The sequence below is a fragment of the Numida meleagris genome, chromosome 4 (genome assembly GCF_002078875.1).
Source record: "Numida meleagris isolate 19003 breed g44 Domestic line chromosome 4, NumMel1.0, whole genome shotgun sequence".
Lineage (NCBI taxonomy): Eukaryota > Metazoa > Chordata > Aves > Galliformes > Numididae > Numida > Numida meleagris.
Window position 1 is genome coordinate 29,105,070 of NC_034412.1, and position 21,556 is coordinate 29,126,625.

Genomic DNA, 21,556 nt, shown 5'->3' on the forward strand with positions numbered 1-21,556 from the left:
AGCATTTGCAGACAATGAAAGAAATGTTCATATTCTGGTCATCTGTAAAGCAGTGCATATATGTGATTCAGCGATAGATTCATGCTATGGCAACAGATCTGTTGTTCTCTTTAGAAGTTCTCAGTCATCTGGGTAGCATGGCTTAGCTGTCTTACTGATTCTGTATGTAGATGCTGTCTAAATAAGAAGAAAGAAAAAATAATGGGGAGGATATGATGACTTCTTTGAGGATTGTTTCTTCACACTGAAATTTTTCTTGCTTTAGTCTACTTAATAACTACACTGAAACTGTGGAACTCAGAGTTTCTTGGTCAAGGGAATATTGCTTTGGAGCTCAAAGGTGCTAATGGTGCTAAATGCCTTTCCACCCTATTCTGGAACTCCATTATCTGATCCTCTTGAATTCCTTGCTTTTACATGTACAGCTATGCCTGTCAGGAGCTGTTTCTCTTATTTAATTTGAAAATAAATTTGTTTCTTCAGTAGCAAGAAGATAATGCAAAAAAATTAACGAAAGGAAAATGGTTCCAGGGAGAGGGAAACAAATACATTAGTAAACAAAAAGTTCTTTGTATTGTGAATTCTAAGCTCTATTAAAGAGATAAGAAAAAGTATAAAAGATAATGATATGTCTTAGTTTGTTCTTAAATATGGAACCTTATTTCATGTAGGACTTGGATTCTGTTTACCATCGACCCTTAAGTATGTACTTAGAGAAGCTAATACTGTTCAGTTACCTTTTGCATCTATAGGTCAACTTTGGGGATGCTGAAGTGGAATGTACTCATTTTGGCACGTAGGGATGTGACCTCAGCCCTAGCATCTCAGGATGTGTGGTGGCCTGCAGGTAGGGCTGCGTACTTTCACCTCACATTTCACAGGTGCCAAACAGGGTGGGGGCAAGCACTAGCCTTTGATAAGTAAGTTCTGTAAAGAAATACAACACAGTACAAACTTTCAGTAAATGCAATCTTGTTCTTTCTTTGTTAACCACATTAGAAGCATTGGGACCTGATTGAGTATAGGGTCAAAAGTTAAAAATGATAATGAGGTGCTCAGATACCTCATTTTCTATTAGAGTGGTTAGGTAATTTTTTACAGCTATATTAGAAGACAAAATGATTTTACTAAGGACTTGGAGAAGATATTTGTCTTTTAAATAACATATATCAGAGTCAGTGTCTTTAGAATACCTCTGGTAACATTTTTCAATAACAGGAATAAGATAATTTAAGGATTATAATGGTATTTCAACCATCAAAATCTTGTCGTGGTATGTCAGTGATCAAAATTTATTATTATGTATCTGATAATCTTGTGAAATGAGTTTATTTATCTTTCTTTTCTGTTTATTAAAAAACACCTTAATCTTTTATCTAACATAAAATTCTGTTCTTGTACATCTTATAAACCTATTGCCAATAGAATCAGTAAACCATGTTAATAGCTTGCATCAGAAAATGCATCATTTCTGTATTACTTGATTGCATAGAAACAATGACATATAATGGCAGTTGAAGACAATGTGTGTTAAATGCTCAATACTGTTTTTTGTAGTCAGTTGTAATGACTGCTTTTTCTACACTTTTTAAAGTGTATGTAAAACAACATCATATATTCATGAGGCTTGCTGATTCATGATATTTTTAAGCTTTTGTGTTACTGACCATGTCTTTACATAACATAATTGCAAGAGGACCAATAGGGACAAGAAGGCATAAAAAGTCTATGAACTTGATGGTTTAATTGATAAATTAAAATCATAACTCTTGAGAGAGAGTCCATTTTGAATCAAAGAACAGTTTGCGTATATTATGAATAACCTTAAGGTCTAACAAAAACAAAACAACAACAACTATATATATATAGGTAGGTAGGTCTACACTGAGTATTTCTTCTTGACTGGAAATGCATACAAAGCGAATGTTTTTCATTGATCTTTACAGAGACTGAGGTGAGACTGTTTGGCTTGATCCCTGGATCTACCTTTTTACATTTTATTTTTTAATAAGCTAGGTTTTTTCAGTTTTCTTGAGAATACCCTAATATGGTTCACCATAGGTGGTAGCCTCACAGCAATGTTGGCCGTTTCTTGCAGAAGAGCTTTCTGTGTAATCTGTTATTTATTGTTATACCACTATTATTAGTTGCCCTTTTCTTCAGAGTGTGCCATTGTATGCAGTGCTCAGGAAATAACTTTTTGCTCTTGTTACCAATGGTTTGTACATTAGTGAACAGGCATCGGTGTAATCTATTTTCATCTCTTTTCTCAGCTCTGGACTTTACTCTTGTAGTACAATTAAACTGATTTAAGTCCTCCTCACACATTGAATCTTGACAGCATAGCAGGAGGAGTATAGTCAAAATGTTTTATTTGTTTATAGGGCAAAGATGGTTCTTATTTATTTAATTTTAATTTATAGTAATCTCTAGGATATGCACTTTTAAAGAAATATGATGTTTTATAATTTTTATAGGAATCTAGCAGGTTCAGCTTTAGAATGAATTAATTCCTCTTCAAAAAGTTTTCCAGTATTCTCTCAGTATTTGTGAATATAAGCTTTAGTGAGCATTTGGTATTTCCTGGTAAATGATTACAATGCTGTGCTGTTGAAACCTGCTGTTATCAATGCTGATAGTAGCAAATAGACAGCTTCCACCGAAATCTTTCTGAATGAGATTTGTGAAACAGAGGGGGCTGAAATATGGTGGCTCTTAGCCCAGCCTGATCAACAGTGCTAGAAGTGTGAGGCAAAGAAAAGGGAGCAGGATGCACATTGAGCACGGACAAGTTGGTGCCAGAGTCGCTAGAAGCAGTTTCTGATTCTAATTGTGTTGTGCCAGCCTTATGAATACAGGCCTCGCGGGTGGCATGGCCCTCAAACCTGGAGCAGCAAAGGAAGCTGACAGCAGCCTCCCTGGAGGCTGGCACTGAACAACAAACTAACATCCTTTCACTTGTCATTCCAGTGCTCTACTAGAGGCTAGATGCCAAAAAAAAAAATAGGAAAGGAATTTACAGCAAGACTCAGTCTCCCCTAACAGCATTCAGAGTTCATTCCAGAGGAGAAGAGTTGTGGTTGATCATTGTTTTGGAAATTGTTTTCTTCTGCTGATTGTTTGATATATGGGACTAACCTTTAAGAATACCTGATTCTAAGGTATAAATACTGGCTATGAATTGCCACTGCCTTTATCTATGTCTGAGGTGTTTTGTGCATTGAGCCCCTTCTTTTAGTTAAACTAACTGTATTTCTCATGGGAGACGTAAGCTACAGAAAAAGTGTCAAATCTGGCTATAGTCAGCTTTCTATCTTAGCCTGTAAAAATCTTAAAAATTGTTTTTTCCTTAAGTCCAAGTAATATATATATGTTTTTTTTCTTTAAATGTTGTAGCATGAACCATTATGCTTTATCATCGTGACCCTGACAGAGCATAATGCTTAAAAGTGCATAATGTTTAGACATGGATATTAGCCCCATGATACATAGCTATTATTAGTGCAATGTGTATGCTTTAGATAGAGACTTCAATGAATTTTGTATAGTTTCAAGAAGAGCAGTAAGGATGAATTTTCTATTTAAAATACCTAGATATCTTTATGTCAGTAACATTGACAAAGCATTATGATTATTCTGACAAATTTGTGACTTTATTCCATATCACTTCAGTACTTTCAGGCCCTTGAACATGCCCAGGACAAATCTAAGAAAGTCCCTGAAGAAAATAATAAGTTAGACTCTTTCCTGAGAGGTTTCTTTTTGCATTTATAGAGAGTTCAAGGATTGGCTAGATACTGTAACACTATTTATCCCTCACTGTCAACTGTATATTTGTTCATTCCATTTTTAATCTCAATCTTATATTAAAATAATGAAAAATAAGGCTTTGTAAATTCATATTACTTTCTTGATGATATTCTGAAGAGAATACTGAACATTTTAATAGTCAACATCTTGTTTACTGAAGGTCAGGAAGGGTCTGAATGTAATAGGAAGCCACTTTTTTAAGGGTTAGTAGCTTTAGGAATATTTGTAAAAGCATCAAACTGCAATTTATTGAACAAATTGCCCTACTTAAGAATGAGACTCAATTAACTATTTTCTCTATTTTATAGAGGCATGTCAAGGTTTTGTTTTAAAGCAGTCAGTAGTGGACTTTAAGTAATGAATGATGAGTAAATTTAACTGTTCAGGAAAATCAGTAGAGGTATGTGATCCTTTCGTGCAGTATATTGAAATAGGTTTGTGTTGTCATTTAATTCAATGTATTAAAAAAGACCTCAAATTTTCAAATAGAAGCTATTTGCTTAATGGCATGATTTCTGTCAGTTGATAGAGAGCAAAGTGCTTAAATGACATGCTTAATTCACTTGTAAAATAAAAAAGTGGTTGGATACACATTTTGAATTGGACTTGTCAAATTTTCTTCATTACTCTTCAGATTTTTTATTTTATTGTTGCTGAAGATTCTGTTGCAGCAGGAGTAATAGAAAAAGTGGGGGAAAAAAGTAGGAAAAGTAGGATAACAAGAATGGTATAGTTGTAAACAAATATGTCAGCTAGGGCTCTTAGTTCTAGGAATATCTGTCAAGATTATATTTGGGATTTGTGAATTTGCCTGCGGTATGGAGAAGGTTAACAAGAATTTATTTATTGTCTTTTCCAATACAAAATGAAGGCTAGTAAAAAGGCTAGTAAAATGATCTGAGAGTGTTCAAGATCATGAGTGAAGCCTCTGTTCTTTTAGTCTTAACTCTGTTCTAGTTATGCTAACTTTTCACCATTCTAATTGCAAGTAATACCTGAATAGGATCATTCTGGGCAAACATTACTGCTTTAGCAGAAATTATGAAGAAAAAATGATGAAAATGGTGTATTTTACTCTTTTAATAGCACTTCCATTATAACTTCTTTGTTTAAAACACACAAATTAGAAAAAGTATCTGTTTTTATTACTCCAGCATTGAGCTATATTGTATGTAACAACTGTAAGAAGAAAACCTTTTCTTCATAGAAAATCCCAATATATTTGATGTAAGAGAGAGGGGACTACAAATGGCCATTTTGGGAAAAACGTGAGCTCCAGAGAATAAAAGATAAAGTGAAAATTATGACTAGCTGCTTTGGAAAAACACAGAAAATAGAGGGTTTTCTGTTTGTACCCTATGTTCCTATATAATGCAACTAAAGCGTGATGCCATAGCATCACACAATATGTATTTTAAATTAAGTGAAAAAGAAATTAAACAGTAGCCTGTAAAGACATTCACATATCGTGCTTTTTGCAAGAATTGAAAGTTTTACCAATATGGTATGATTCATAAAGGAGCAGTACATTAGAGCTGCCTCAAAGCTGTTCACAATACCTCTGTAGGAATAACGGCTCCATATTTACTATTAGGAGGAATATAATTGGAAAACACTGTCATAATTGTGATTTCTACTCATCTCTTGCAGTGTTTTAAACTCATTTGATTTGCAGTATGTGTTTATTTACATAGTAATTAAAAAGGCAATTATCATTGTTAGTCTATGCAGCACTGAGTAAAAGAATGCATAAGTATGCATTTATAACTGTGATTCTACTCTGTACTTCCAGATTCTGCTCATTTATCTCTTCGAGTTTCAAAGGAAACGTTCCCATGAAAACAGTTTTTACTAATAAAACATAATCAGTGAAAGGCTGTTTGGGATGCAACCACTTTTTTCTTCTCTTTGAAGTAAATTATCCTACTAAAGACCAAAGAGTGTTTTGTTCTTGTAAATGTGCTTGATGCTTGGTCATACTTCTAGTTGTGATTATGTGGCTTCGACAACTGTATGACGCCCACATTTTTTCAGTAGTTTAATTTTTTATAAATTGAGGTTTCTTGGTGATCTTTTGGACAGTTGGATAGAACTGCTGGATATGATAAAACACTAAGTGATCACTGTAGTTAGCGAACCTAGATTTATTCATTTAGTACAGTCTCACGTAATTAGAAGGATATCTGATGTTTAGGAAAATGATACATAGAAAATCAAGCTAATTAGAATTATTTAATGGCAGATTTTACAGTTGAAAATGGCAAAACAGAATATCTTTCTAAAATTCATTTATGATTCTTTAGAATTTCATTATATTTAATTAATAGTGACGTTGGAGCTTTGGGTTTGAAAAATTAAGTTTTTTGATATCTTAGAGTACAAGAACACAACTGTAATATTTTAAAAGCAGAACTAGAAACATAAAAACTAGAAACTATGTAAGCACTTTGAGAAATAACTTTATTTTTGATGTTAGTAATATTGTTTGTGTAGCCTTTTTACTTGGTGGGTGCAAACGACTTCTGAAAAACACTGTTTTATTCTCTACGCGCAGTTTGTCCCATTATGATGACTGTAATCTTTTTCTCATTTGTTTTTCACTGCTTGCCTTTTCTAGGAAGTAGAGGTTGGTATATATCTTTTGTCTTTTATGATCAAATGAATTTTGCATGTACACATTGATTTATTGTTTTACTAAATGTAGGTTGTTTCTCCTTCTCCAGGATGATTATTTTCGTACATGGAGTCCGGGTAAACCGTTTGATCAAGGTAAGATTCTGCTACTATTTTTTCTTTTTTATTTTTTTGTATGGTTTAAGATTAAAATATTTGTGTTCCTGTTTTAGAGTAACTCTGGAACTATGAGTTTGTCATCTTCTCAGTCTTGAAATGATTGACAAAAAAAAGGGGCCAGAAGTTGATTTGTAGCCTAATTGTTTTACATCTGTGACTTTTGCAAGCTTTTATTGATTAGAGGCAGAAAGAGGGCAGTAGCAGAGTAGCTTAAAGTTTCTGTTATGTAAACAAGTTAATGGGATTTGGGTCTTCTTTTGTTTTATGCATATACTTAAAGTTAAGTACCATTGCATTTTCAGTAAAACCTTTAAAAGAGTGCGTACAATCTGATATTTGTCTTTTGCTGTTAAAAATAAATAAATAAATAAAGGAAATCTCTAACTGTCTGATAAAAGATGTTCTAGAAACACTTTGAAAGTCTCTACCTTGTTCACTTGATCTTTCCTGAAGCAAGAGAGACTTGGAGAACGCTACAATATTAGTTCAGCCTTATAGATATGAGCAAATTCAGCAGATTTTGACATTAAACATTACCTCCCCAGGCATTAGAGCTTAATACTTACTGTCAATACAATTCATTTCATGTATGGTGTTTCAAGGTTTGTGAGTACAGGTGTGAATCTAATGAGAATCTTGATTTGTGAGTTTCTACAAGGAGTGCTTCGGAGACTTCATCTCCTTTTCTGGAGGGGCTTGTACATAAGAGAATAAGATAAAAATATGTTGCAAAAATAATGTCTCCTTAATTTAAACAATATTCTCTGTAATGTATTGTCATGGTTTTATGATTTTTGGTTATCGGTATTACACATTGTAGCATCATATAGTGTACTGGGAGTTAAAGAGTTAATGCTCCAATTGGATCGTGGATAGTTCCAGGTACCTGGTTCTCAGAAGAGAACTACTACATTCCCCAGGGGACTTTGTGACCCTGTTACCGTTTTCTGGTCAGAGGGAAAGATAAAAACTCGCAGATCACGAGACCTTTCTCTCTTTCTGGCAGCATCTCGCTCCCCAGCCACCTCACCGTCGGTATTAGAGTAAGGCCTACTTTAATTTTGGACACTCACTCTCATTGTATTCGATTTATCATCTTAAATTGTAATTATATTGTATTATAGTGTGTTATTTTGCACCAATATCTTATTTAGTAAATTAGTTTGTTCCTCCTCAGATTGTTGCCACTGTTTTGTTCTCAGCCCCATCTCCTTACCCTTTTTTTTCTTTTCCCTTTCCCAGGGCATGGGTCCATGGGTCCCTTGCCCCATTTGTCACAAAGCCAGGCCAAACCTGCCCGTAAACCGTTGACATGTATACTTATTTTTATGGGAGATTTCTAATCACAGAATCATAGAACGGCTTGGGTTGGAAAGGATCCCAAGGAACATCAACTTTCAATCCACCTGACACAGGCAGGGCCACCAGCCTCCTGATCTGGTACTGGTCCAGGTTGCCCAGGGCTCCATCCAACCTGGTCTTGAACCCCTCCAGGGACAGAGCATCCGCAGCCTCTTCCAGCACCTCACTACTCTCTCTGTGAAGAACTTCCTCCTGACGTCCAATCTAAACCTTCCCTCCTTGAGCTTAAAACCATCCCCTTTTGTCCTATCACTGTCTACGCTTGTAAAAAGTTGATTCCCCTCCTGTTTATAATCCCCTTTTAAATATTGGAAGGCTGCAGTGAGGTCTCTTTGCAGCCTTCTCTTCTCCAGGTTGAAGAAGCCCATCTCTCTCAGCCTGTCTTCGTAGGGGAGGTGCTCCAGCCCTCTGATCATCTTCATGGCCCTCCTCTGAACCCCTTCCAACAGCTCCACATCTTTCCTCTACTGAGGGCCCCAGACATGGACACAGTACTCCAGATGGGGCTTTACGAGGGCAGAGTAGAGAGGGACAATCACCTCCCTGTCCCTGCTGGCCACCCCTCTTCTGATGGAGCTTGGGATACCATTGACCTTCCAAGCTGCAAGAGCACTCATGTTCAGTTTTTCATCCACCAGGACCCCCAGGTCCTTCTCCAAAGGGCAACTCTCAAGGATTTCTTCTCCCAGTCTGTATACATAACTGGGATTACTCTCCTCATTAGGTTCACACAGGCTCACCTTTTGAGTTTGTTGAGGTCCCTCTGAATGGTATCCCTTCCTTCCACTGTGTCAACCGCACCACTCAGCTCGGTGTCATCAGCAAACTTGCTGAGGGTGCACTCAACCCTGTCATCACTGTCATTGATGAAGATGTTGAAGAGCACTGGTCCCAAGACAGACCCCTGGGGGACACCGCTCATCGCTGGCCTCCACCTGGATACAGTGCCTTTTACCACAACCCTCTGTCTACGACCTTCCTACCAGTTCCTTATCCACAGAATAGTTCCCCCCTCAAATCTGTATCTCTCCAATTTAGAGATAAAGATGTGGTGGGGGACTGTGTCAAAGCATTGCACAACTCCAGGTAGATGACATCGGTCGCCTTCCCTTTGTCCACCGATGCTGTCACTCTATCATAGGCCACCAGATTGGTCAGGCACAACCTTCTTTATCTTCTCTCAGTAAAGCTATGCTGGCTATCTCAGATCACCCGCTCATCCCTCATGTGCTTTAACATGTCTTCCAGGAGGGTCTGTTCCACAATCTTCCCAGGCACAGAGGTGAGACTCACTGGCTTGTAGTTCCCTAGGTCCTCCTTCCTCCCTTTCTTGTAAATGGGAGTGATGTTACCTTTTTTCTAGTTCCAGGGGACTTCGCCTGACATCCATGACTTTTCAAATACGATGGAGAGTGGCTCAGCAACCACATCAGACAGCTCCTTTAGGACCTTGGGATGCATGTCATCCAGCCCCATAGACTTGTATACACTCAGTCTCATGAGGTGGTCTTAGACTTGCTCTGCCCTTACAGCAGGGGGAGGATTTACTCCCCCAGTTCCCACCTACAGGCTCAGAGATGTGAGCTTCAGGGACATGAGAAATATGAGAATCCTGGCTGCCATTGAAGACCGAGGCAAAAGACTCATTTAGTACCTCAGCCTTGTCCATATCTGTCATAGCCAATTCTCCTTTCTCATTTACTCATTTTCTCTAAGGATATCTTCCCAGGAGATCTCATCCAACAATTCCTTAAACAGCTTAAAGTTCGCTCTCCCAAAGTTCAGGCTCCTGACCCAACTCTTTGCCAGGCCCACATTCCTCAAGATCACGAACCCAACCAGAGCATGGTTGCAATAGCCTAGGCTGGATCCAATCTTAATGCCTTTAATGATCTCCTCTGCATTAGTGATTACTAGATACAGCAGCGCTTCACCTCTGGTTCATCTATCCAATACTTGAACCAGAAAGATATCATCCATGGACTCTAGTTATCTCCTGGATTTCTTGCAGCTCGCCATCTGGTTCTCCCAGCAGATATCCATGAGGTTTAAATCCCCCTATCAGGACAAGTGCCTAGGAGCAGGATGCCTCCTGTAGCTGAAGGAAGAAGGCCTCATCAGCAGGCTTACCTTGATCAGGTGCCCTTTATTAGTCCTACCCCTAATTCTAACCCACAGGCTCTCAACCTGCTCCTAACCATCTCTCAGAGGGAGTGTCTCACACTCTATCCACTCCTAACACAGAGGGCAACTCCTCCACCCTTTTTACTTAGCCTATCCCTTCTAAAGAGGCCATATCCTTCTACAGTGAAAATCCAGTTCTGGGAGTCCTCACACCACGTTTTCGTGATAGCAATGAGATTGTAATTTTCCAAGCACATCACAGTTTCCAACTTCTCCTTCTTATTTCCTACACTGCATGCACTGGTGTAAAGGCACCTTAGCTGGGCTTTCTGACATGCCACCTTTTTAGAGGGGCTTCTCCTTTAAATCTCCAGGAAGAATCTGAAGTTTTCCCCCACTGCTTCCTAGAAGTATATGAGAAGGTTTCGGGTCAGGGGTTAGCAACATTGCTTCCTCTGAGGAGTCCCTGCCAGAATCTACAGGAGGTTTTTCCTCACAATCTCCTGGCATGATAGCAACCACCAGCCTTTCACTGTCCCACTGCACTTGACTCTCTTCCCCTGCTGGATCTAGTATAAAGCCCAAGATTATTCACCCCATCCTAGTGAGCCTCATTATATCCCCTTCTCCCTTCCTATCTAGTTTAAAGCCCTCTCAGTGAGCCCTGCTAGCTCTTGAGCTAGGATTGGTTTCCCTCTTAGAGACAGGTGACACCCGTCTGCAGCCAATAGACCAGGTACCAAGTAAATTGCCCCATGGTCAAGAAACCCAAAGTTCCTGTGTTGACACCAACCTTTTAGCCACTTATTTGTTACCTGGGTTTTCCTGGCCTGTATCATATCCCTTGTCTTCTCATTTTATAATGAGCGTTAGAACCAAGAAACCAACAATAAAATCAAAACAACTGAAAAATTTGGAAGGCTTTCTATAATGAGAAGAAATACGGTTATGTAAGGTAATTATGATACATAATAGCAGATATTGTAAAGAAGCTGCATAGTAGCATTCTGTAAGTATTTCATCCGTGTTTAATCAAACTCTAGTACAGTGATTGTAGCAATGCCCAGTAGCTAACTACCTTAGTAAGGAAATGAACCCCAAACTTAGTTTACACAGAGTAACATAAAAAAGGAAGTTAAATTTTGACTGTATAAGAAAGAGCATTATTACTAGGCAGGTTTGCTTGTCAAATTCTAATTGGAGTATTAATAGTCTTCTGCTGAGATTGTCTTAGCTAATGCCAAAATGTTGTGGGAAAATAAAACCCTGAAAATGTATTGTTTGAGTTGTTGAATTGTTCTGATCTTTTGTTGGTATAGTTCAAATTATTTTTTTCACTTGTTTGGTAAATTACGATCATGTCTCTTAGAGTGGGACTTGCCTCCAAGTTTATCACTTTGAATTTGTCACTTAAATTCAGGTTTACCATTTAATTACAGCAGGCTTGTTTTGCTGGTCTGTGCAGGAGAGGGAAGAGAGGAAGGGAAGACAGGTTTGCGTTATTTATTGCTGTTCTGTGAATTACGGTGATTTTCGTCAGGATTAGTGGAAAATTGTGAATGTCTGCTATAGATCTGAACAAACTAACTAGTTTGGAAGCTGCCAATTTCACAAACTATATTTTTCTCTTCATTGTATACTAATAGATTAGGAAAGTTCTTGATTTTGGTCCTCAGGCTCCTCAAAGAAAGATTTGCTTCCTGTTGATCAGTGACTTCTTTTCACTGAAGGACCTTCATGTCAGAAGTAGGCTTATCACTTCATTAGAAAGTACCTTCATGCCTTTTTCTTCTTCTTCTTTGGCTTTTGATAGAGAGATGTGGTGTGTAAATTGGCTTTTTGTGTAAGAATAGTAATAAGTTCTACTTTGATTAATGATTTAATGGTGGTGGAGTCTTTGATCAGAAGACATTGAGTAGATTGCACTGTAAATTTTTGCTAGTGATTTGTTTTGTTACGCATACCTACTTTTTTTTTTTTTTTTTAACTGGCTGTTGGTTTTGCTGAAGATATTGAAGATATTGAAGATTGAAACTTTTACATGCTCAGGCTTGTTATGTTACTCAGTTTTTTGGGAATCCTGATGCTAATGTTTGTAGAGTACTTTCCTGAATTTAGAAACAAGCTAACTAAGAAAACATGTTAAAGTTACTTTCTATACTTTGTTAGCGAAATGCATTGTAATTTGACTAGTGAATATTTTAAAAGCATGCCTACAGATTTCAAATTTCTATTTTCATAGGCTTGTTAACTGAAAATTAACATTGAAGAGCAAAATGCAACTGCTGAGTAGTTCTTTTATCCACATTTTACTGCCTGATTTACAACTAAATAACAAGCAGTGCTATCTGGGGACACTTTTTAATAATAATAGGTATGCCAAAATTCTGATCTATAAGCGGTTTTGTCTTAATTTTTCAACCTTTTGCATAAAGATCATCAGGTATTTTTACCTGCCAGCACAGAACTTTTCAGTTTTAATAATAGTTCGCCTACAGTCTTTGTCAGTGAATTAACCTCAGCAGGAAACACTTAGCCTGAATTTAGCAATTATATTGAATTGAGCTATATGTCAAAAGATTTGCAGTTTCTCACAGTTTTCTATACTCTGTCACATGGATATTCTTTATAAACAAAGGCTTCCGTGGTTGTTGTTGTAGTTTGTTTGCTTTGAGAGTGCGTAAATAACATCATGCCCTTGAGTAGAACTGGGAATAGTACTGAAAGATAGAAGAAGGTTTCCCAGTCAGTATCTTGTTCTCCGCGTTGTCAGAATTGGCTTCCTCTTACTTTTGGAAGTGATTTCTGGAAACATAGCAAAACACAGAAAATAAAATATACAATTACTATGTACTTGTTCATACATCTGAAGCTCTTTCACTTTAGATGAGAAAAATGATTGTGTGGTATTTTGTGGGAAGAGCCATTCATATTTCATAAGTGAGGCAACCTTATAAGTCGGCTGCTTAGGAGTGGATGTAATGTTTATGGCATACTGAAGAAATAATGTCTCTTAGGATTCCCTGTGTTTGCCAATAAAAGAAAAACAATGGTGATATTCTTGGAACATTTCTTTTCTTTGGCTTGTGTCACGAGATAGGGAGACTGTCATAATGAAAGTTTTTGTAGTCTACCAGCTCTCTCTTCTTCCAAAGTATTATTCCAAGGCTATGCTGTAAACAAGTCTCCACTTGTCTAAAGTTTAAAGTTGACAAAGTTTAAAGTCAAATAAGATCTAACCATGAATTTTCTTTTTCACCTCAGGAAACATACATGTAGGCTTGGGATTTTTTCATCTTTTCTGATTGATTAGATATAACCAAAATGAGGAATTGAAAGCTTTGTGTGGGACATCATGAGTGCCTGACCATGGAGTTCTGTGCTCTGCTGGAGCTTTCTGCAAGCCGAGCAGTCTATGTTAGAGAACCTTTGCAAGGGCTTCCCCTTGATTCAGTTACTGCTGCACCATTTTCGGCTACTCTCTGTCAAGTGAGAGAGTTCCATTACATTAGAAAAGTATTTTCCCAAGTGAAAGTATGAAGTTCCTGAGTGCAGGAACATTTTTTTTTTTTTAAATGTGAACTTGCAGGAAGAGACTAGAATTGCAGTTAAAAATCACATTTAAACAGGAGTAGTAACAATTTCCCAAGTCTGTTGAGTCACAGTTTGTAGTAATGCTCATGGAGATAGAAGATACAGACAGCGTGGGAACATGTTATGGGCAGACAAGTTCTCTGAGGTTAGAAGTAGTTTCCTAACCTTCTCTGTAGGTTTTTGCTTCTTTTCATTGTATTTGTTTTATCAGTATTTGGCTTTTCAGAAACTTGCCTAAAAATCTGTGGAAGTATGGAATAAGCAAATCTTGAAATTGAAGCTCTGAATCTGAACTCCAGCTATGCATAGGCAGAGGATTTTTTTTTTCCTTTCTATTTTCTATGGGGAAACAAATGGATTATAGGAACTACTGGTGCTTTTACAGAAATATTCCTTTTTTGCTGCCTTAAGTTTTAGCAATTTTACACAATGAAATTACAAATCAAATTTAGTAATGTTAAAATCTAGACATGAACAACTATGAAGTCTTCCAAACTGCATAAACCCCAGCCGCCTATATATAGTAGGGGCAGTAGTGGAATACTCAGCTTTGTATCTGTGTTTTCAAATTGTTACCTGTTGATGAAATTCTATGTTGCGCTTGGTGTTTCCCAACAGTTACCTGTTATTTTAAAAGACATTTGATCTCTGTTATCTCTCTCCCCCACCTTTGTCTTACAGGCTTTGGTGTAAGTTCTTGGTATTCATGTGCCTCTTTGTCAGTGTCACCATTCATCATAGAAATGTGTTCTAATTAGTCACTAGCTATGTTGTGTGTCTATGTTCTTATCAAAATCAACAATATACTGGGACCCTTTGCAAATGATTTTCAGCCAACAATCATTAATTTGCTAGTAGTATTTTTAAGGAAACAGCACTTTTCATATATATGCGCATTGGTGCTCTGAAAGTAATGCATCCTATTTATTTCCATGGAAACTACAACAGATGCAAAGTGCACAATAATACTGTCTGATAGAGCAAATTGTTAGCCATAAGATGCTATCTTTAAACACAGGCAACACCATTAGTGGTGCATTTTCACCAGCAATGAACAAAGAACATACTGAGCTCATAACTATCTGAGCCAGCAGAGGTGACCCACTATCACAACCACTGAAATGCACCGCTCACCACCTCACTGTGCTCACATCCACTGTTTGGTCTCCATAAATGTTCAGCAAGCATCAATGAATGTCACTAGGTGCCATTTTTTTCAACATGCGGGCATGCAGTGACACTTCTCTGCTTGATACACACTTTCGTGTCAGATGCCATTCTGTCAGACCGCCCTTCTGCTGCAGCCTGTCACACAGCAATAAAATGGGATGAAATGGTGGTGGGAAGGTTCAGCCTCTACTGCCATACCACCGTCATCCACCTATGGTATTGTGCACCAACATAATAACATAGGAGGCATCACATTTGGAGTAGCCCTTCTATGCTTGTGGTCCATATGTAGCTATTTTTCTTCTGAGATACCTATGACTCTTAAAAACTTTTGTAATATTCTCATAGACTTCTGGTGTACAGATAATGTCTCCACAGTTTCTTCTCTAATCTGAGCCTGAATTTCAATGGTAGTATGTTATGATGTTTAAAAGGATGTAGTTAAAGGAATCAATACAGTCCTGCATATGATAATGAAATGGCTGCCTTAACGGTGTTGAAATTCATTCTTTTATAGTTTGGTATATATTGAAAGGCATTCTTAGGTTAATATGACTGAAGATGTCAGAATTGTTCAGGTAGACAGATCTGTGCAATTTTTTGCATGTTAATAAGTGATTATTGGAAGTATCCAAGCATTCCAGGGTCTCTGGCTCTGAAAATGTGCAGAGATATTTAATTTGTTTTGCTGCAAAATCTAAGTTACCATAGAAGATGGGAGGAATATTATTAGCTGTATTGCAATCTACCAGTGCCTTTCCTTAAAACGTTATTTGACATTTATTCAAAGAGCACTTGTTCCAGTGGAACTCTTTTGATTATACACATATATATGTATTTAAGTAAACGTTTCAATTCTGTATCTCATATATTTATATGAATGTACAAATGTAACATTGGTTTAGAAAATGATATGGAACAGGTACTATTCTTAAGGGGAAAAAAAAAGAGTATTTTATTAATCGTATTTTGTTGCTGCTAAAAGGTGTGTTTTGTTCTTACAATTGTTTTAGAAACAAGCATTTAGTATGATTTGTGTTCTTTGGACAATCAAGTTGAATATTTTTAGTAGCTTCCATGTATATTTTATCAAAATAAATAAACTATACTTCATATTCTACCCTTACATCAGATGAAAATATGACATACTTCTAGTACATTTTATTTTAGACTGCAGGTATAAGTAGTGTGTAGGGTGTAGTTATTGAGTAAAGTTGCATACACAAAGAATACACTGGTATATTTTTTTGAAGTGCAGAGGATGTTTTTCTTTGCTCAATAGAAGTATCTGGTAGGAATAGTGGAGAATTTTCATGTAATGGAGGAAACATGAAACAACGCTTCCATGGAGGATTAACACCCTGGGGGTTTAGTTGGTTTGTAACAACTGTAACATTTCTTATAGACCATTCCACTGAATAATTTTTGACTTTTATCATATTAGTTTATATTAGGTATCTGTTTACAGCAGAAGTGTTGTGGATGCAGTTGTACGGGAGAAAGATATTTTGAAACAATTTCAAACATGTATTTTTAGTTGTGTCTTTCCCTTTTAGCTATTTGTGTTTCATCTACCTAGTTTTGTAGCAATTTGGGTAACCAAGGATAGGCAAATACATGCACATTCATCTGTGTAATTTGTAAATACATTTCTGTACAGTGAATTGAAACCATTTAGAGTCATGTTTAATAAAATCATCTGATTTCACTCATTTGCAAGCCCTGGGAAATCATAAGGGATTTTAATGGAGATCCATTAGTTGAATACTGTGACAACAATTATGCAGATCTAAATTTGTTATATTTGCTATAAAAACTGGAATGTCGGCACATGTAGCAAAGTTACTGATGTTTTAAAACTAGAAATATACATCCATAACTTTGAAGATAAATTATAGTACTCTGCAATTAAATTGTACACATACCTACTTTTGTCTTAAAAATGTTTTGTGCTCATCTACTATTAAGTTTTTCCATTCTCTATTTTTTTTGATATTCATAATGTCCTCTTAAAAAGACAATGTTCCTTTATCTGCACCATCATTTTAGTCTGGTGAACAGTTTCCAATTTCATGTATTTAGGTGCTTTCGGGAATTCTGTTCATCTGAAAATGCACAAAATTCTGTTAAACAGATTTGCACTGCTTTTCATTAATTTCAGCCTGCTGAAAATATATAATAACTGAAAAGATCCTTTGTAGATGTGTGAAGAACACTATAATGATGATTTTTCCTTGTTATCTGATGCTGTGCTTCAGTATTCCTTTATTTCTTTTTTATGAATTTCTTTACTGTGACTTGCCCCATGTGGTTCCCAGTTTGGGCTCCTAACTAGTTCAGAGGACAATGTTTTTCCAGTTGTGGATCTCAAATTGTTTCCATATTTATTTCCATAGAATCAAGGAGCAAGTTTGCCGATGACACCAAGCTGAGTGATGCAGTTGACACACTAGAGGGAAGGGATGCTATTCAGAGGGAACTGGACAGGCTTGAGAGGTGAGCCCATGCCAACCTCATGAGTTCAACAAGTGCAAGGTCCTGCACATGGGTTAGGGTAATCCCAAGCACAGATACAGGTTGAGTGGAGAATGGCTTGAGAGCAGCCCTGAGGAGAAGGACTTGGGGCTGTCAGTTGATGAAAGATTTAACGTGAGCCGGCAATGTGCGCTTGCAGCCCAGAAGGCCAACCATATCCTGGTTTGCATGAAGAGAAGCGTGACGAGCAAGTTGAGGGAGGTGATTCTGCCCCTCTGCTCTGCTCTCGTGAGATCGAGCACCCAGTTCTGGGGCCCCCAACACAAGAAGGACATGGAGCTTTTGGAGTGGGTCCAGAGGAGGGCCACGAAGATGATCAGAGAGCTGGAGAACCTTCTTTACAAGGACAGGCTGAGAGCTGGGGCTCTTCAGTCTGGAGAAGAGAAGGATCCAAGGAGACCTTAGAGTGGCCTTCCAGGACCAGAACAGGGCCCACAGTAAAGCTGGAGAGGGACTTTTTATAAGGGCATGTAGTGACAGGACAAGGGGAAATGGTTCTAAACTGGAAGAGTGGATTTAGACTAGATATTGGGAAGAAATTCTTTCCTGTGAGGGTGAGGTGAGACACTGGAACAGGTTGCCCAACAAGGAAGTAGATGCCACCTCCTTGGAAGCATTCAAGGCCAGGCTGGATGGGGCTGTGAGCAACCTGGTCTAGAGGGAATTGTCCCTGCCTATAGCAGGGGATTGGAACTAGATGATCTTAAAGTTCCCTTCCAACGCAAACCATTCTATGGTTGAATGGAGTCTAATTTCTTGCAGCTGTTTTAAGAAAGGCTACATGAAGGATTTTTAGTACCTAACTTGTATCATGAGATATTGCCTTTGATAGTTAGGCCAGCTCAGTCCTGTTTTCCTGCCAACCTGCTTTATGTCCTGATGTGAAGTCCATGGTGCCACCAAATCTTGAATAATCTTAAAATAAAATTAAAAAGTGTATTATTTAAATTTTATTTTAACCCAGATAGATCATGCATTCAGGTAACCATTCAGACCCACAAAATGGTTATGTGAAAATGTGACAGAAGGCTTCAGTGACTGGCTAGAGGTAGAGAGCAAGACTTTAAACTGGCCATACACTGAGAAAAGGGTATATGTAACTGTTTCCTTTCATTTTGCAAACCTGCAAAACTTTTAGTCCCGTAAGTGTCAACGGTTTACGGGCGTTCGGCCCAGTTCTGTGAGTAAGGGGACGGGGGATCCACGGGTCCACGTCCCGGGAAAAGGGAAAAAAGGTAAGGAGATGGCCCTGAGAGCAAAGAACAGTGGCAACAATCTGAGGAGAAACAAACTAATTTACTAAATAAGATATCGGAATGCAAAACAACACACTATAATACAATATAATTACAATTTAAGCTGGTAAATCCAATACAGAGAGAGAGAATGTCCCAAAATCAAGGTAGGCCTTACTCTACTACCGACGATAAGACGGCTGGAGAGTGAGGTGCTGCCAAGATGAGAGACGGCGGAAAAAGGGACGAGGTCTCATGATCTCCAAGTTTTTATACTGTGAGCTTTTATCTTTTCCCTCCGTCTGGAAAATGGTAACAGAGGAGCAAAGTGCCGTGGGGAATGTAGTAGTCCTTCTCTTCTGAGAACCAGGTACATTCACTACATGATGTTATGATGTGGAGTACCAATAACCGAAAATCATAAAACCATGACATTCCACCCCTTATTGACCTGATGTAGTGATATGGAATATTCATATGCAAACAAACAATAATTAACATGCATTACACACACAGAAATGTATACCTATATATACATAGACTTACTGACTGCACTCCCCCAGCATCAAATTCCCTTTTGGTACACACTGAACATCCCCATTCTTCTGCATCACCCACCGAGTAGACCCAGGTCCCTGGGCAAAAACAGTGCCACGGAGAGGTTTGCCCTTTCCAGAAGCTGGAAAGACCCAAACTGCTTTTCCCAACATGCTCTTTACATGTACTACAGGGACCTTATCTCCCTCTACATTATGTAGAAAACTGGATTGAGCAGGACCATCACGATTGATTGATCCTCGAGTACTGACCAACCAGGTGGCTTCTGCCAAATACTTCTCCCAATGCTTAAATGTTCCGCCACCCATTGCTTTCAACACAGTTTTTAACAATCCATTGTATCGTTCAATTTTACCAGAAGCTGGTGCATGATAGGGGATATGATAAATCCACTCAATGCCATGATCTTTGGCCCAAGTATTTACAAGAGAATTTTTGAAATGAGTCCCATTATCTGACTCAATTCTTTCTGGAGTGCCCTGTTGCCAAAGGACTTGTTTCTCAAGGCCTAATATGGTATTTTGGGCAGTAGCATGGGGTACTGCATATGTTTCGAGCCACCCAGTGGTTGCCTCCACCATGGTAAGCACGTAATGCTTACCATTGCGGCTTTGTGGCAAGGTGATATAATCAACCTGCCACGCCTCCCCATATTTATACTTTTGCCATCGCCCTTTCCCCCAAAGAGGTTTCATCCTCTTTGCTTGTTTAATTGTGGTGCAAGTTTCACAGTCATGAATAACCTGTGCAATAGTGTCCATAGTTAAGTCCACCCCTCGGTCTCTAGCCCACTTGTATGTTGCATCTCTTCCTTGATGGCCCGAGGTCTCATGGGCCCAGCGAGCTAGAAATAACTCACTCTTGTGTTGCCAGTCCAAGTCCATTTGAGCCACCCTAATTTTGGAGGCTCGGTCTGCCTGTTGGTTATTTTGTTGTTCTTCAGTAGCCAAACTCTTGGGCACATGAGCATCTACATGACGCACCTTCACAACCTTATTCTTAATTCGGGCAGCAATGTCTTTCCACAGTTCAGCAGCCCAAATAGGTTTACCCCTTCGTTGCCAGTTATTTTGTTCCCACTGCTGTAACCACCCCCATAAGGCATTTGCCACCATCCATGAGTCGGTATAGAGATAAAGCACTGGCCACCTCTCCCGTTCAGCAACATCTAAGGCCAGCTGGACAGCCTTTACCTCTGCAAATTGGCTTGATTCTCCTTTTCCTTCAGTGGCCTCTGCAACCTGTCGTGTAGGGCTCCACACCACGGATTTCCATCTGCGATGCTTCCCTACAATACGACATGATCCATCTGTGAACAGGGCATATTTCTTTTCATTTTCTGATAATTCACTGTATGGTGGGGCCTCTTTGGCATGTGATACCTCCTCTGCTGGTGATGTTCCAAACTTTTTACCTTCAGGCCAGTCCATGATCACCTCTAAAATTCCTGGACGACTGAGGTTCCCCATCCGAGCTCGTTGTGTAATCAACGCAACCCACTTACTCCAAGTGGCATCAGTAGCATGATGGGTGGAGGGAACCTTTCCCTTAAACATCCAGTTGAGCACTGGCAGTCGAGGTGCTAGGAGGAGCTGCGTTTCAGTTCCAATTACTTCGGAAGCAGCTCGAACCCCCTCATATGCGGCTAAGATCTCCTTCTCAGTTGGAGTGTAGCGCTCCACAGACCCCTTGTAGGCTCGACTCCAGAATCCCAGGGGTCGACCTCGGGTCTCTCCTGAGGCTCTTTGCCACAAACTCCAAGTGGGACCTTTCTCTCCAGCAGCAGTGTAGAGGATGTTCTTAACATCCTGTCCCGTCCGTACTGGCCCCAGGGCCACGGCACGGGCTATCTCCTGTTTAATCTGCTCAAAAGCCTGCTGCTGCTCAGGACCCCACGTAAAGTGATTCTTCTTCTGCGTCACCTGATAAAGGGGGCTCACAATGAGGCTATAGTTTGGAACATGCATTCTCCAAAAGCCCACTACGCCCAGGAAAGATTGCGTCTCTTTCTTATTAGTAGGTGGAGACATGGCAGTGATTTTGTCGACCACACCCATTGGGATTTGGCGACGTTCATCTTGCCACTTAATACCTAGGAACTGAATTTCCTGTGCAGGCCCTTTCACTTTACTTCGCTTAATAGCAAAACCAGCTCGCAGGAGGATCTGGATTATTTGCTCTCCTTTCTTGAAAACTTCCTTTGCTGTATCACCCCACACAACAATGTTATCAATGTACTGTAGGTGCTCAGGAGTACCACCCTGTTCCAGTGCAGTTTGGATCAGCCCATGGCAAATGGTTGGGCTGTGTTTCCACCCCTGGGGCAAACGGTTCCAGGTATACTGAACGCCCCTCCAGGTGAAAGCAAACTGTGG

The 21,556-nt window shown here is 38.8% G+C and overlaps 1 protein-coding gene across 4 annotated transcripts in view; it reads left to right on the top strand.

The window, feature by feature from the left end:
* The window catches only part of SPOCK3 (SPARC/osteonectin, cwcv and kazal like domains proteoglycan 3), a 182,120-nt gene that overhangs the window by 52,174 nt on the left and 108,390 nt on the right, over positions 1–21,556 (top strand). For all 4 annotated transcript variants that reach the window (XM_021396014.1, XM_021396016.1, XM_021396015.1 and 1 more), the window contains exon 3: positions 6,534–6,579. In XM_021396014.1, the coding sequence (XP_021251689.1) occupies positions 6,534–6,579 (46 nt within the window). The remainder of the gene's footprint in view (positions 1–6,533; positions 6,580–21,556) is intronic.